Genomic DNA, 13576 nt, shown 5'->3' with positions numbered 1-13576 from the left:
CCCGGGGCCGTGCCAGGCACTGGAGCGAGGCAGGAGGAGATGCCGGGGAGAAGGAGGGAGCCGTAAAGCCGGCGGGTAATCGGCTTTACCGGGCACAACGCTGGGGAGCCGCGATGTGAGGGAGCGCGGGCGGGCGGCCGGGGCGCAGGCACAGCCAGGTAGGTGTCCGGGGTGCCCATTCTGGGGGTACCCCCCCTCCCAGTGCTTCGATGCTTGGGTCCCCCCAGCCATGCGGGGTCACCTCGCCCCGGCCATGGGTGCAAGCAGGGCTGAGCCTTGCAAGGGCAGCGGGTGCCAAGGGGTCTCCGGGGCATCGCTGCCACCTTCCAGCTTTGGGCTGGTTTGTGGGGACCCAGCGAGGTACCCAACGCCCCCTCCCAGGAGGAGAGGTCACAATGGGGGGGGCTCGCAGAGTGGCAGGGGACACACCAGCTCCAGTGTCACCCCCTCCCTGTACCCCATTTGCCCCCCCATCTCTCTGCCAGCTCAGGGATGCCCCCCACAGCTGGGGATGCCAAGGAGCTGCAGCACCACGGCCCCTCTGCGCCGCGTCCAGCCCCAAGGCGGGGGAATCCAGCTGGACCCCGAGCCTTGTGCTGCCAGATCCCAAAAATCATGAGGTTGTGCCCAAAATAGCGGGTTATGGAATGGCGGGGGGAAGCCAAGCACGCTGCTGGGGCCTCGTGCTCCTGCCCAGCCCTGCTGCGGGGAGAAACGGGGTCAGGAGGCAAAGGGAAATGTCACGGGTCGTCCCCACGCCCCGCCACGGCGCCCGGGCACGGCCGGGCTGCGTCACACCGGGAAGGGCTGAGCTGGCGGCATTGCTCTGTGTCCCTTTGCTGCCCTCGGTGCCCCCACGGCTCACCCGACCTGTGGGGTCCCTGCACGGCCCCCGTGGGGACCTCGCACAGCCGTGGGGACCATACACACCCCACACGGACCTTGCACACCCCTATGGGAGCCTTGCGCAGCCCCACGTAGACCTTGTGCGGCCTCACGGGGACCTTGAACACCCCTACAGGGACCTTACACACCCCTATGGGGACGTTACACAGCCCATGGGGAGTGTTTATGGCCCATGAGGACCTTGCGCACCCCTATAGGGACCTTACACACCCCTATGGGGACCTTGCACAGCCCATAGAGAGCGTGTACGGCCCACAGGGACCTCACACAGCCCACGGGGACCTTGGAGACCTTGCACACCCCTATGGGGATGTGGCACAGCCCATAGGGAGCTTGTATGGCCCACAGGGACCTCGCACACCCCTATAGGGACCTTACACACCCCTATAGGGACCTTACACACCCCTATGAAGACCTTGCACACCCCTATGGGGACCTTACACACCCCTATGGGGACGTTGCACAGCCCATGGGGAGTGTGTATGGCCCATGGGGACCTCACACACCCCTACAGGGACCTTACACACTCCTATGAAGACCTTGCACACCCCTATGAGGATCTTACACACCCCTATGGGGACCTTACACACCCCTATGGGGACGTTGCACAGCCCATGGGGAGTGTGTATGGCCCACGGGGACCTCGCCCAGCCCCTGGGGCCCGTGCACACGAGCGCCTGCGGCAGAGCCCCAGCCCTGCTCCAGCTGAAGCACCAAGTCAGGGTCGGGCTTCTCCAGCTCCTTCTGCAGCCCCACGGGGCTGAGCCCAGCTCCGGGCTCCCCTGGGAGGCAAACGGGAGCCCAGAGCAGGTGGCCATGACCCCACCTCGCTCACTTGTGCACTGAGCGTCGGGGTCTCTGCAGAGGCACCCTGGGCCGCATGGCTGGGTGGGAGCACTGGGGTTTGGGCACGGCAAACAAACCCGGGGGGGCACACGCAGGAGAGCATCGGGCTTTTTGGGGAGAAAAATCTAACACAAGGGAGTTTTGGAGCAATCACTGGGATGGGTAGAGCCAGGACTGACCCTGATGTCTGGCAGCCACCAAGGTTTATGAGGCCGGGGCACAGCTGAGCGGGTGCTGGGGGCCCTGCGAGCCCCACACTGGCCCCCTCCAGGCCCCTGCGTGCCCAGGGGGATTAAGGTCAGGCTGCCCCGTTAATCCCAAGGGTGGTTTAAGATGTGAGCTTGTGCTCGCTGCCACCCCCCCAAGGTTGCACCCTAAGGTGCTGCACATCGCGGGACACCCACAGGGCACCCTTGGGGGTCCCAGGCAGAGGTGGGGGGCTACAGCTCAACCCTTGGGGTGCGAGGGGGCCAGGGCAGCTCTGCCTCCCCACCGCAGGCCTCAGCTAAGCCTTGGGTGCCGGCGGGCCGGCAGGCACCGGTCACAAGCTCCTTACGACTCCCCGGCAAAGGCTCCCAACATCCCGAGCCCCGTGGGAACCGGGACAGCAGAAAGCGGGGAGCAGCTGAGGGGGGGACTGCTCCCCAGCCGTGGGCACTCATGGGGTGGAAAGGGGCCCCTGGATGCTTTTGGGGGTGTGGGTACTGGCACCCCAGCTTGCACAAAGCAGCAGGGCTGGCACCTTCCCAGGGTGCCTCGTGCAGGGTTGTGCAATTGCAGGCTGGGGACTAAGTGACTTGCCTGAGGTCGTGCAGGGAAGGGAGTTGCAGAGGGGGGAAGCAGCGATGGCGGGGGATCCTGTTTCGGGGCTCAGGGCACCCACTCCCACACGGCCGGGAAGGGGAAGGAGGGCAGGTTCCAAAGGAGAAGTGGGATCTGCTGGCGGCAGTTGGGCCAGGCTGCCCCGCAAGGGAAGTTTGGAGGGGGGAAGTGCTGTTAACCAAAACTGGGGGCTCTGGGTGCTGTGGCAGTGGGAACGTGTGGCCTGCTTGGAACCAGACCCTGGCTGCACCCCGAACCCCCTCCTGGGACCCCCCAAAGCCGGGTAGCGCAGGCAGCCAGAGCCAGCACCGCTCATCTGGGACGGGTGAGCAGCGGGGGGGGGCTGAGACAGGGATGAAGAGGTGGGGGTGCAGGGGTGCGGTGTGGAGATGGGCGTGCAGGGATGGGGGTGCAGGGATGCAGCGTGGATACGGGGGTGCAGAGATGGGGGTGATGAATGCAGTGCAGACTCGGGGATGCCAAGATGGGGGTGCAGAGATGGGGGTGCAGAGGTGGGGATGCAGGGATGTGGTGAGGATATGGGGGTGCAGGGATGGGGGTGCAGGGATAAGGTGTGGATAAGGAGGTGCAAAGATGGGGGTGCAGGGGTGGGGGTGCAGGGATGCAGTGTGGCTATGGGGGTGCAGGGATGTGGTGAGGATATTGGGGTGCAGAGATGGGGTGCAGGGATGAGGTGTGGATAGGGGGGTGCAGAGATGGGGATGCAGGGATGTGGTGAGGATATTGGGGTGCAGAGATGGGATGCAGGGATGTGGTGAGGATATGGGGGTGCAGAGATGGGATGCAGGGATGTGGTGAGGATATTGGGGTGCAGAGATGGGGTGCAGGGATCAGGTGTGGATAGGGGGGTGCAGAGATGGGGATGCAGGGATGTGGTGAGGATATTGGGGTGCAGAGATGGGATGCAGGGATGTGGTGAGGATATGGGGGTGCAGAGATGGGATGCAGGGATGTGGTGAGGATATGGGGGTGCAGGGATGGGATGCAGGGATGTGGTGAGGGTATGGGGGTGCAGAGATGGGATGCAGGGATGTGGTGAGGATATGGGGGTGCAGGGATGGGGGTGCAGGGATAAGGTGTGGATAAGGAGGTGCAAAGATGGGGCTGCAGGGGTGGGGGTGCAGGGATGCAGTGTGGCTATGGGGGTGCAGGGATGTGGTGAGGATATTGGGGTGCAGAGATGGGGTGTGGATAGGGGGGTGCAGAGATGGGGATGCAGGGATGTGGTGAGGATATGGGGGTGCAGGGATGGGGTGTAGGGATGCAGTGTGGCTATGGGGGTGCAGGGATGGGGTGCAGGGGTGCAGTGTGGCTATGGGGGTGCAGGGATGGGGTGCAGGGGTGCAGTACAGATACAGGGATGCCAAGATGGGGGTGCAGGGACACGGTGCAAAGAGAGGGGGAGCAAAGCTGGGGTGGAGGGATGCGCTGTAGTTCTGGGGTCACAGGGACGTGTCAGGAGAGGAGGTGGACGGGACATGTGGGTGGGCCGGTGTGTGCATGTGGGTGCAGAGGGGCATCCGTCCACATCGGTGGGGGGGGGGTGTATGTGCACACTCACGCGTGTGTGCGGGTCTGTGCGTGCCCGTGGCAGCGTTCACGCCGCTGTGCGCCCACCCGTGCCCGTGCGTGAGCGCAGGGGGCGCAGCCGTGGGTCCATCTGTCCGTGTGTCCGTGTGTGGCTGCGGGGGGCGAGGAGGGAGGGGTGGGGGGGGGAGAGGCCAGCCGGAGCCGGCCGAGGTAAGCCGTAGCCATGGCGACGGGAGCAGGATCCGGTGGCCCCGCAGGGATGCTGGTCCCGCCAGGCCTCCCCGGCCGCCCGGGCGCGGGTGCTGCCACAGGTCGGTACCACCGCACCGGCACCGGGCGCGGGGAGCGGGTACCGGGGGGGGGGGGGGATGGGCTGGGGGTGCCTCCGCGGGGCCGTGAGGCAGAGCCGGGGCTGGGGGCAGTCGCCATAGTGGGGACGGGCTTTGGGGACCCCCCAGACAGCTCTGACGCTGCCAGGCTGTGACAAAGGGGCTGAGGTCCCAGCTGCATCCCCCCCCTCGCCCCCTCACCTTTGCCCCCCTCCCATAGCCCCCTTTCTTCCTCCCACAGCTCCTTTGCACCCCCCCACATCTCCTCTACCCCCCAGTTCCCTCCTGCGCATCCTCCTACCTCTTTCCTGCGCTACCCCACATCTGTCACCACCCTTTGCATCCTGCCCTTTGCATCCCCCACCTCTCAAATCCCTCCCCTATCTCCCCCCCGCACCCCCAAGATGCCTCCCCTACCCCTACTGCATCCCCCCCACCTCTCTTGCTTTCCATCTCCCCCACACCCACTCCCGCTCCGGCTCTGGGGGGGATCGAAGGAGCCTCCCCCAGCCTGAGCCAGGCTGCCCCAGCCCCTGTCTCCTGCCCGGGTGTCAGAAGCATCCCTGCACTCCCCATGCCGTGGGGATGCTCCTGGAGGGGGGAGAACATGGGCAGGGGGTTGGGATCAAGCGGCAGAGAAGGGCCACCCTCCTCCCTGCTGCGGGGGGACCCCAATTCCCAGCTACTCTGGAAAGTGAGGCCTGAGGAAAGTCTTGGCGGCCGTCTCAGTGCTGATGTGGCCACCAGCGTCACATCTGCCCTGCACCATCGTGTCTCCCCTCGCTGAGCACCACCCCAGGGGGGTTAAATTGCTCTTTGCAGGGAGGGTGTGTGTTTAGTGGCAGCGTAATATTCCCTGGCTTGGAGGGAACCTGGAGGGTGGGTGGGACAGGGGACCAAGTCCCACGGAGCCACGGCCGTGGTGAACCTGAAAGCACCAGGGGAAACTAAACCACCCCAAAGCTGAGAGGCCCTTGGTGACACTCACTTCCAAATGCTATGCAGGGGGGGTGCAATGCCCCTTGCCAGCATGTCCCCAGACCACTTTGGCCAGGGGACCCCAGAGAGGAGGAAGGACAGAGCTTTCACGGAGCTTCGGCTCCCTGTGATGCTGGAGCAGCCTTGAGGCTGCTCTTGCTCTTCACACCCTGTCTCAGAGCTGGCTCACGTGGGGGGAACACTCTGGGGGCTTTTCCCAGCCCTGTCATGGTCCCCCTGAGCCTTCAGCCTCACCGAGGAGCCTCCGCTCCCTTTCCCATCCCTCCTCCCCCTCCGCCGGCCCCGGTGGCTCTGGCCCAGGGCAGAACAATGCGGCCGGTCCAAGCCTCCGTGCAGCCCCGTTTCTCAGCCAACCCTTCGCCAAGTGGGAAATCCGGGGCAGAGTAACCTACTTTCTGTGCTTACAAGGAGCTTTCTGTCCTGGCCAAGCAAGGTGGCAGGGACAGCGCTGTCCTCCGGGGGCTCGGTGTCCCAGCGGGTGGATGGTGGCACTGGGGGAGGCAGGTAAGGAGGCCCTGGCAGGGCAAGAAGATCCTCAGCCTTGTCTGGAGGGAGATATTGGGGTACCTCAGATGTGGCTATGGTGTCGGGGGGACCCTCAGGGCTTTGGCTTTGTTGGGTTTGTCACCCACAGCCATCCCAGAGTGGGGTGGAGGATGGAGCCTGGCTGCCGGGACAGCCACGGGCTGGTTGTGGGGTGCAATGCTCAGCTTCATGGGGCTGTTTGTGGGGGTGATGCTCAGCCCCAGGGGGGCTGTTTGGGGGAGACAATGCTCAGCCTCATGGGGCTGTTTGTGGGGAGCGATGTTTGTCCCCCTGAGGCTGTTTGTGGGGGGCAATGCTTGGCCCCATGAGGCTGTTTGTGGGGGTGATGCTCAGCCCCAGGGGGGCTGTTTGTGGGGGACAACGCTCAGCCTCATGAGGCTGTTTGTGGGGAGCGACGCTGAGACCCGCTGTTGATCCTCTCAGCAGGAGAAATGATGTTGCCCTGCTCTCGCCCCAAAGATTTCCCCAAAGCCAAGAAGGGGACCCAGGTATCCAGACACCCCATTTCCCCCCACGTCAGCCCCTGGGCACCCCAGTTGGAGGAGCAGAGCACCCCGGCTCCCATCCCAGCTCTCTCCGCCAGGCTTCGCTGCCTCCCACGGGGGTGTAACGCAGGCGAGGCGGGAGCAAGCACCCGCTGCCCCAACCTGCTGAGGCTCGTCCTCTTCCAGCAGGACTTTCTGGTTCCCGTAGTGCCCCGGCGGGGCCACACTGGGCTGGGCTGGGCTGCAGCGAGCCCTGCCACGAGCTCGGCTGGGAGCCTGGCAGCGCGGCTGGACCTCGGCTGGGCATGGGCCCGTGGGGGTCTTCTGGCCGCAGACCCCTGGGGCCAGGCGCCTGCCGGGTGCCGATGCTCCAGGGGTGGAGGTGAGCCAGCTCTGTCCTCGCCCGCCGGAGAGGTAATGCCACTCGCTGGGGACACGATGGCCACCCGTGAGGGGTCCTGGGGACCACACGGTCCTCGAGACGTTGCTCTTTCCCTACTGCTTCCGGCAAGAGCTGCAAAAAGAGCTGCAAGAGGTGGGGGGTTGTCCTGTCCCCCCTCCCCTAATTTTATGGACCCTCCAGCTACTGATGGAGCTGCATGGAGGAATCCTTGATGGGGGACGGGAACTGTGGGGCTTTACGGGGGCAAAGGCAGGAGCAGCTGGACACCCCTGTGCTGGGGGGGGGGTGTCCTGGTGCAGGGGGCTCAGCAGGGTGCAGGGACGTCTCTGCCTGTGCCGCGGTGACAGCGGGAAGCTCACTCATATTCGGGGCCACATGCAGCTTGAGGCCCCAGGATCTCTCCCCCCCCCCCCCGCCGCCACCACGCCGGGTGCTGGCTTCCCCCCGCTCGTTTCCGCTCGGTGACACGTAGCCCTGGCAGTGCTTGCCCTAACCCTCGCCCTTCCCCCCCAGGAATGGTGCTGGGACCCTCGAGGGGTGCAGCCCTGCCGCCCCCCGCCATGCCCACAGCTGCCCTCCGCCTGCTCTGCGGTGTGGTGATGCCGGCTGCCATGCTCTGCGCCGAGCCCCTGCCCCGCGTCGCCTTCCCCAGCGGTGAGTACGGCACCGAGAGACCCAAAGGGAGGGGACGGGGACAATCCGGGCTGGGGAGCGGGGACAACATCAGCTTTGGGAGAGCATCGGTCCCCAGGGTTGAGCAGCCAGCACCAGGGACCCATGGGCTGCTCGCCATCCCAGCCTCCCCGCCTCGTTACCCCTCTCGTTACCCCTCTCATTACCCCTCTCATTAGCCCTCTCGTTAGCCCGGTGTGGGGCTGGGACTGTGGGAAGGCAGCTACGGGGCTGGGGGTGGGCGCTGGTGGCAGCCGGGTGATGTGAACAGCTACGAGGCCTCTGCGGGGGCAGATGTAATGAGGCTGGTTGGCACCCAAACCCCTTTGGGAGTGGGAGCTGGGTGCACCCCAGGGTGCCAGCTCTAGAAGAGTGGTTTTGCACCCGGGGATCTGCTCAGGACCACCCTGGATGGCAGAAAAAGCCGCCTCCTCGGCGTCCTGCCTGCGTGTCCAGCCAAATGGCAGGTGGTAAAGAAAGGGGTTTGGCGGTGCCGTGGGACGGCGGCGTTTGGGCAGGCAGGAGAGTCCTGTGCCCCATGACAGTGCTGTGCCCTCCCCGGGCCCACGCTGCCACTTCCCCTTCCCCATGCAGCCATTTGAGAATTGCAAAACCTCCCTTTTCTTTTTCCCTGTTTTGGTGGCCATCAGGGTCAAACGAGAAGCCTGCGGCCCCCAGCTGTGCTTGAGGGCACTGGGGGGGCTTGTAAACCCCCTCAGGCTGGCACCCTGGGGTGGTGCATCCCCCAAAGGGACCATTGCCCTGTGGTTGTGGTCCCAGAGCATCACTGGCAGAGCTTGCAGCACATGTCTGATGGGGAGCGGCTGAGGGAACTGGGGGGGTTTAGTGTGGAGAAGAGGAGGCTGAGGGGAGACCTCCTGGCCCTCTGCAACTCCCTGAAAGGAGGGTGCAGAGAGGGGGGAGGAGTCTCTTGAGCCAAGGACCCAGCGGCAGGCCAAGAGGGAATGGCCTCAAGCTGCGCCAGGGCAGGGTCAGACTGGCTCTTCGGAAGGATTTCTTTGCAGAAGGGGTTGTTGGGCGTTGGAATGGGCTGCCCAGGGCAGGGGGGGAGTCCCCATCCCTGGAGGGGTTGAAGAGTCGGGTTGAGCCAGCGCTGAGGGAATCTGGTGGAGTTGGGAACGGTCAGGGTGAGGTTCATGGTGGGGCTGGAGGAGCTTCAAGGGCTTTTCCAACACAGATGACTCTGGGATTCTGTGAGAGAGAAAAGTGCACTCTGTTCCTTACAGGACAGCAAAGCAGCGTCAGAGGACGAGGGATGCGCAGGCTTTGCAGCCTGGGGGTGTCCAGCTCTTGCAGCAGGACCAAGAGGGGACAGGGAGGCGGGGAGAGGTGGGGGCCTGGAGGGGGAAGTGAAGATGACAACGCGCGGGCAAAGCAGCACACCCCGTTTCCTACGTGAGAGGTGACACGAGCCGCAGTGGCAGCTGCTGCTGCTGCTGCATCCGCCCGGGGTTGATGGTGGTGATAGTGCTGGGACACGTGTGTGTGTGTGTGTGTCCCTTGGCCCCCGTCACCCCGCTTTGCTCCTGCCAGGGGACCCCCGACGGACCCTGACCCATTTCAGCCAAGACAACGTCTCCCACTACGACATCTTCCTCCTGCACGAGAGCGAGGAGGAACTGTACGTGGGGGCCCGTGACCGGGTGCTGGCCCTCACCGTCGGCACCCCGGGCACCATCCATGCCAAAGCCTCGGTGAGCAGCAGTCGCTTTTGAGGAGGCCGGGGGGGGTCCCCTCCACTGTGCCTCAGTTTCCCCACTGGGGCTGGGAGGTCACAGCCTGGCTCAGCAGCTGGGGACCTTCTCCCTTCCCTCCACAGATTCTGTGGGGACCCACGGCCGAGAAAACCTCCGAGTGTGCTTTTAAGAAGAAAAGCCAGGAGGTGAGACAGCACTATGGGGGGCTCGGTGGGGGGGGTGGGTCTCACAGAGCTGCAGGGATGCTCAGCCCCCACCTCTGCTCTTTCCCCCCCGCAGACCGAGTGCTTCAACTTCATCCGGGTCCTCGTAGCCCTGAACCAGACCCACCTCTACGTCTGCGGGACCTACGCCTTCAGCCCCGCGTGCACCTACATTGTGAGTGCCCCCCGCCGCCAAGGACGGGGACAAGGGGGACTCTCCAGACATGTTCTGGCACTGCCATGAGGAGCCACAAAATACTGGCCCAGCGGGATGGGGGATTGGAGCTAATTGCATCACGGGGAGTCCCCTGGGCTGTGGAGTGCCGGGTGCCCCCCAGCACTGCGGCGCATCTCTGCGTTGCACACACTGAAGGAGCCCGTGGTGCCAGGTCAGATGCAGGCGGTAAACCCCGGATTTTGGGTCCCAGGGTGCCCCCAGGCAGCCTGTTCTGCCTCAGTTTCCCCACTTGCTGAGCATGTGGGGAACAGCCAGAGGGAGTCCGCAGCCGTTTCTTGCAGATTTGGGGTTTGGTTTAACTCCGTCGGCTCATTTTTCTCCCCTTTCCCACAGCACCTGGAGAACTTCACACTGATGTCCAGCGGCAAAGGACAACCTTTCCTGGACGGGAAGGGCCAGTGCCCCTTTGACCCCCAGCACACCTACACGGCCCTGCTGGTGGGTGAGTATGGGGCCAGTGGCCCCCACGGGTGGGCACCCATCCCTGGGGTGGAGTTGGGGGGGTGACAGCGATGGAGGGGAAGTGTCCCTGCCATGGCTCACCCCGACCCCGTCCCCGAGCAGACGGCGAGCTCTACGCCGGCACCATGAACAACTTCCAGGGCAACGAGCCCATCATCTCCCGCTCGCTGGGCAGCCGGACCCTGCTCAAGACAGACGCCTTCCTCCGCTGGCTTTCGGGTGAGCAGGGAGATGGTCCTTGGGAGGACCCTCCCATGGTCCCCCCCTCACCCTCCCCATGCTGGGGGGTGCCTGCAGCAGCCCCCCCACCTCGCTCCAGCTCCTCACCCACCCGCCCTGGCTGTGCCCCACAGCCGACGCCGCCTTCGTGGCCTCCTTCAGCATCCCGGGAGATGACAAGGTCTACTTCTTCTTCGAGGAGACGGCTGACGAGTTTGATTTCTTCGAGCGGCTCCTGGTGCCGCGGGTGGCCCGTGTCTGCAAGGTGGGTGCAAAGACCATGACGGAGGACGACGATGGGGGTACCCAGCTCCTGTCACCCCAGGGCTGAACATCCCCCCGGCTCCTGCAGAGCGATGTCGGGGGGGAGAAGGTGCTGCAGAAAAAGTGGACGACGTTCCTGAAGGCCCAGCTGGTCTGCTCGCAACCCGGCCACTTCCCCTTCAACGTCATCCATCACGCCTTCGCCCTGCCCCGCCGCGACGGTGGTGCCGACTTCTACGCCGTCTTCACCTCGCAGTGGTGAGTCCCAGCACCCAGGGGTGCTGCGGGTGCACCGGGGACCCACATCATCCCCACGCCCACCTTGCTGTCCCTGCAGGCAGGCGGGCAGGGCAGGCAGCGCAGCCGTCTGTGCCTACAGCCAGGAGGCTCTGGAAAAGGTCTTCGAGGGCAAGTACAAGGAGCTGAACAAGGAGAGCTCCCGCTGGACGGTCTACAGTGGCCCGGACATGAATCCCCGGCCCGGCAGCGTGAGTGCTGCCCACTCCCGGGGGACAAGACCCTCCTGGAGTGTCTGTCCCAGTTTGCCCAGTGTGCTCGCACTGGGGTGAGATGGTGGTGGTGTGGCAAGCGTGCCTCAGTTTCCCCATGGCTCCTCTCTCCCTGCAGTGCTCCATGGGTCCCTCCTCCGACAAAGCCCTCACCTTCATGAAGGACCATTTCCTCATGGACGGGAAGGTGTCACCCACCCAGGGGCGGCCGCTGCTGGTGAAGACGGACGTCACGTACACGCGCATCGCAGTGGATGAGATTTGGGGCGTCTCGGGGGCCACCTACCGTGTCATGTTCCTGGCCACGGGTGGGTTTATGTGGGGGTACACACAGGGCACCTGGTCACCCCTCGCCCCCCCCAAAACACCAGTGATGTCCCCTGTGCCCCCGCAGCGGAGGGTTTCCTGCACAAAGCAGTGGAGCTGCCTGGGGGTCCCCACATTGTGGAGAGCATCCAGCTCCTCGGGACACCGGAGCCGGTGAAGAACCTACTGCTGGCCCCGGGGAAGGTAGGGGGTGACCCAAGAACCCACCCCAAGCCTGGTACAGAGGGATGGGGGGGAGGCTCAGCGCTGCACCTCTCCCTCCCCAGGGCATCCTCTACGTGGGCTACTCCGGTGGCATCCTCCAAGTCCCGTTGGCCAACTGCAGCCTGCACCGGAGCTGCGCCGAGTGCGTGCTGGCGCGGGACCCGTACTGCGCTTGGCACAGCCTCGAGGGCTCCTGCCAGCCCCTCCGTGCCGCCCCCACCCAGGACACGTGAGCCCCAGAGGCAGCGGGATGAGGATGGGAAGGGGGATATCCGGAAGGGACTGGGATGCTGATGCCGCTCTCCCGGCCACAGGAGCACGTGGCTGCAGGACATCGAGACGGGGAGCCCGGCCACCGTGTGCCCCCGTGGGAGGAGCGCGGCCGTGCCCCGAGCCGGGGGGGCACAGGAGGATCCCGCCGTAGAGGGTTGAGTATGGGGGCGCGACGGGACGGGGTGAGGGTGCAGCGGGGTGGGGACACATGGCACGTGGGGTGCACTGCATCACCCTGCTCTCCCCCTCCGCACCCCACAGGGCTCAGCCCCCCACTTAACGCCGTGGTCCGCCTGCCGTGCCCCCGCCGCTCTGCCCTGGCCACCTACAGCTGGCAGAAGCCCGAGGGCCGGGGGGGCCGGGGGGACACGACACTGCTGCCTGACCACACGCTGGTGGTCATCATGCAACGGGGGACTGCTGGCACCTACAAGTGCCAGGCCACCGAGAATGGCTACACCTGGACCGTGGCTCATTACCACCTACAGGACCCCAGTGGGGCGGCCCCCCAGCCAGACGGGCTGGCTGAGGAGGGGTTGGCCTGGGGGTCCTCAGACCGTGGCCCCCCCCGGTCTTACTGGCCCCAGTTTGTCACCGTCACCGTGCTGCTGGCCGTGACGCTGGCCGCTGCCGCCTGCCTGGCCCTTCTCGCCTACCACGACCAGCTCAAAGCCAGGAGCAAGGTGCGGGGGTGCAGCACGCCCCACAGCCCCCCATCCCAGCGCCGGGAGAAGGTACCCCTCAATGGGGGAACCAGAGAGCCCCCAGCACCCGAAGTCCCCACCGAGGAGGAGGAGGAGGAGGAGGAAGGCTCCCGCGCTTGCTGCCTCCAGCTTGATGGGGATATAGATGCTGATAACAACAGGCTCCGCGTCCCGGCGGGGGACACGGTGTGACAGCACCACCGGGTCGAGGAGACCGTGGGGAAGGAGTGGGGTGTGGGGGTGATATGAATGTGAAGTTTTTTTCTTTTTTTTTTTTTTTTTAATTTAATGCGCGTGTTTTAACATAAGGTAACATTTTGGGGTAGCGGCGAGGGGCAGCGGGGTGGGATGGGGCCCTGGGAGCAGTGGGGGAAGCGGCAAGGGGGTGGGGTGTGACAAGGAGGTGGGATGTGGGGAAAGAGGGGACGAGGGAAGGACATGGGGACAGGGAAAGGACGTGGGCACAGAGGAGGGACATGGCCATGGGGCAAAGATGTGGGGCTGAGGGCAGGACGTAGCCGTGGGGCAAGGCCGTGGGGTGGGGACGGGCGGAGTTGGTGGATGCTGACACTGGTGCCACCCCAGGAAAAAACCCCTGGGATCCATAAAAGCTCCAAAATGGGGAAAGCCAATCCCACGGGCACCCACCCTGCGCTGCCAGACCTCCCCACCCCGCTCCCCACCGCCCTGGGTGCTGGATGGGGGGGACACCGCATCGCCCTGACCCGCAGACAGCCATGGGGGTGGCCTCCCCCACCCCTTCTCACCAGCTGCCCCCCCCAGGGTTGGCCCCTGCTGCTTTTTTGATGGTGTTGAGCCTTCTTTTTTAAGACAAACCAGCTGTAAATTTTCCTGTTCTTTGTACATTTGATTTTTTTATTAAAAAGGAAAAGCTA

General features: G+C 64.9%; 1 protein-coding gene across 2 annotated transcripts; it reads left to right on the top strand.

The window, feature by feature from the left end:
* Positions 1-95: 95 nt before the first annotated feature.
* Positions 96-13576, top strand: SEMA4A (semaphorin 4A). 2 transcript variants are annotated; one of them, XM_074853056.1, is made up of 15 exons: positions 96-158; positions 7401-7541; positions 9114-9274; positions 9400-9462; positions 9557-9655; positions 10052-10160; positions 10283-10399; positions 10534-10664; positions 10752-10921; positions 11001-11151; positions 11291-11480; positions 11567-11682; positions 11766-11932; positions 12018-12130; positions 12238-13576. In XM_074853056.1, the coding sequence occupies exons 2-15, from the start codon at positions 7403-7405 to the stop codon at positions 12870-12872; spliced, it is 2361 nt and encodes a 786-aa protein (XP_074709157.1). In that variant the 5' UTR covers positions 96-158; positions 7401-7402; the 3' UTR covers positions 12873-13576. The 2 variants fall into 2 exon arrangements, with proteins under 2 accessions (XP_074709157.1, XP_074709156.1); XM_074853055.1 differs by lacking the exon at positions 96-158 and adding an exon at positions 5807-5957.

This window comes from Strix uralensis, chromosome 32 (genome assembly GCF_047716275.1).
Source record: "Strix uralensis isolate ZFMK-TIS-50842 chromosome 32, bStrUra1, whole genome shotgun sequence".
Classification (NCBI taxonomy): Eukaryota; Metazoa; Chordata; class Aves; order Strigiformes; family Strigidae; genus Strix; species Strix uralensis.
Note: the sequence above shows the minus strand (reverse complement) of the source record. Positions and strands in the feature narration are given on the sequence as shown.

What these genes read in the sequence shown, in the direction of transcription:
- SEMA4A (XM_074853055.1), top strand. Translation starts at nt 5,936, where the DNA reads ATGGTGGCACTGGGGGAGGCAG. An exon ending in TACTGCTGGCCCCGGGGAAG is followed by an intron (nt 11,683 to 11,765) that starts GTAGGGGGTGAC and finishes CTCCCTCCCCAG; the next exon opens with GGCATCCTCTACGTGGGCTA. An exon ending in GGAGGATCCCGCCGTAGAGG is followed by an intron (nt 12,131 to 12,237) that starts GTTGAGTATGGG and finishes CGCACCCCACAG; the next exon opens with GGCTCAGCCCCCCACTTAAC.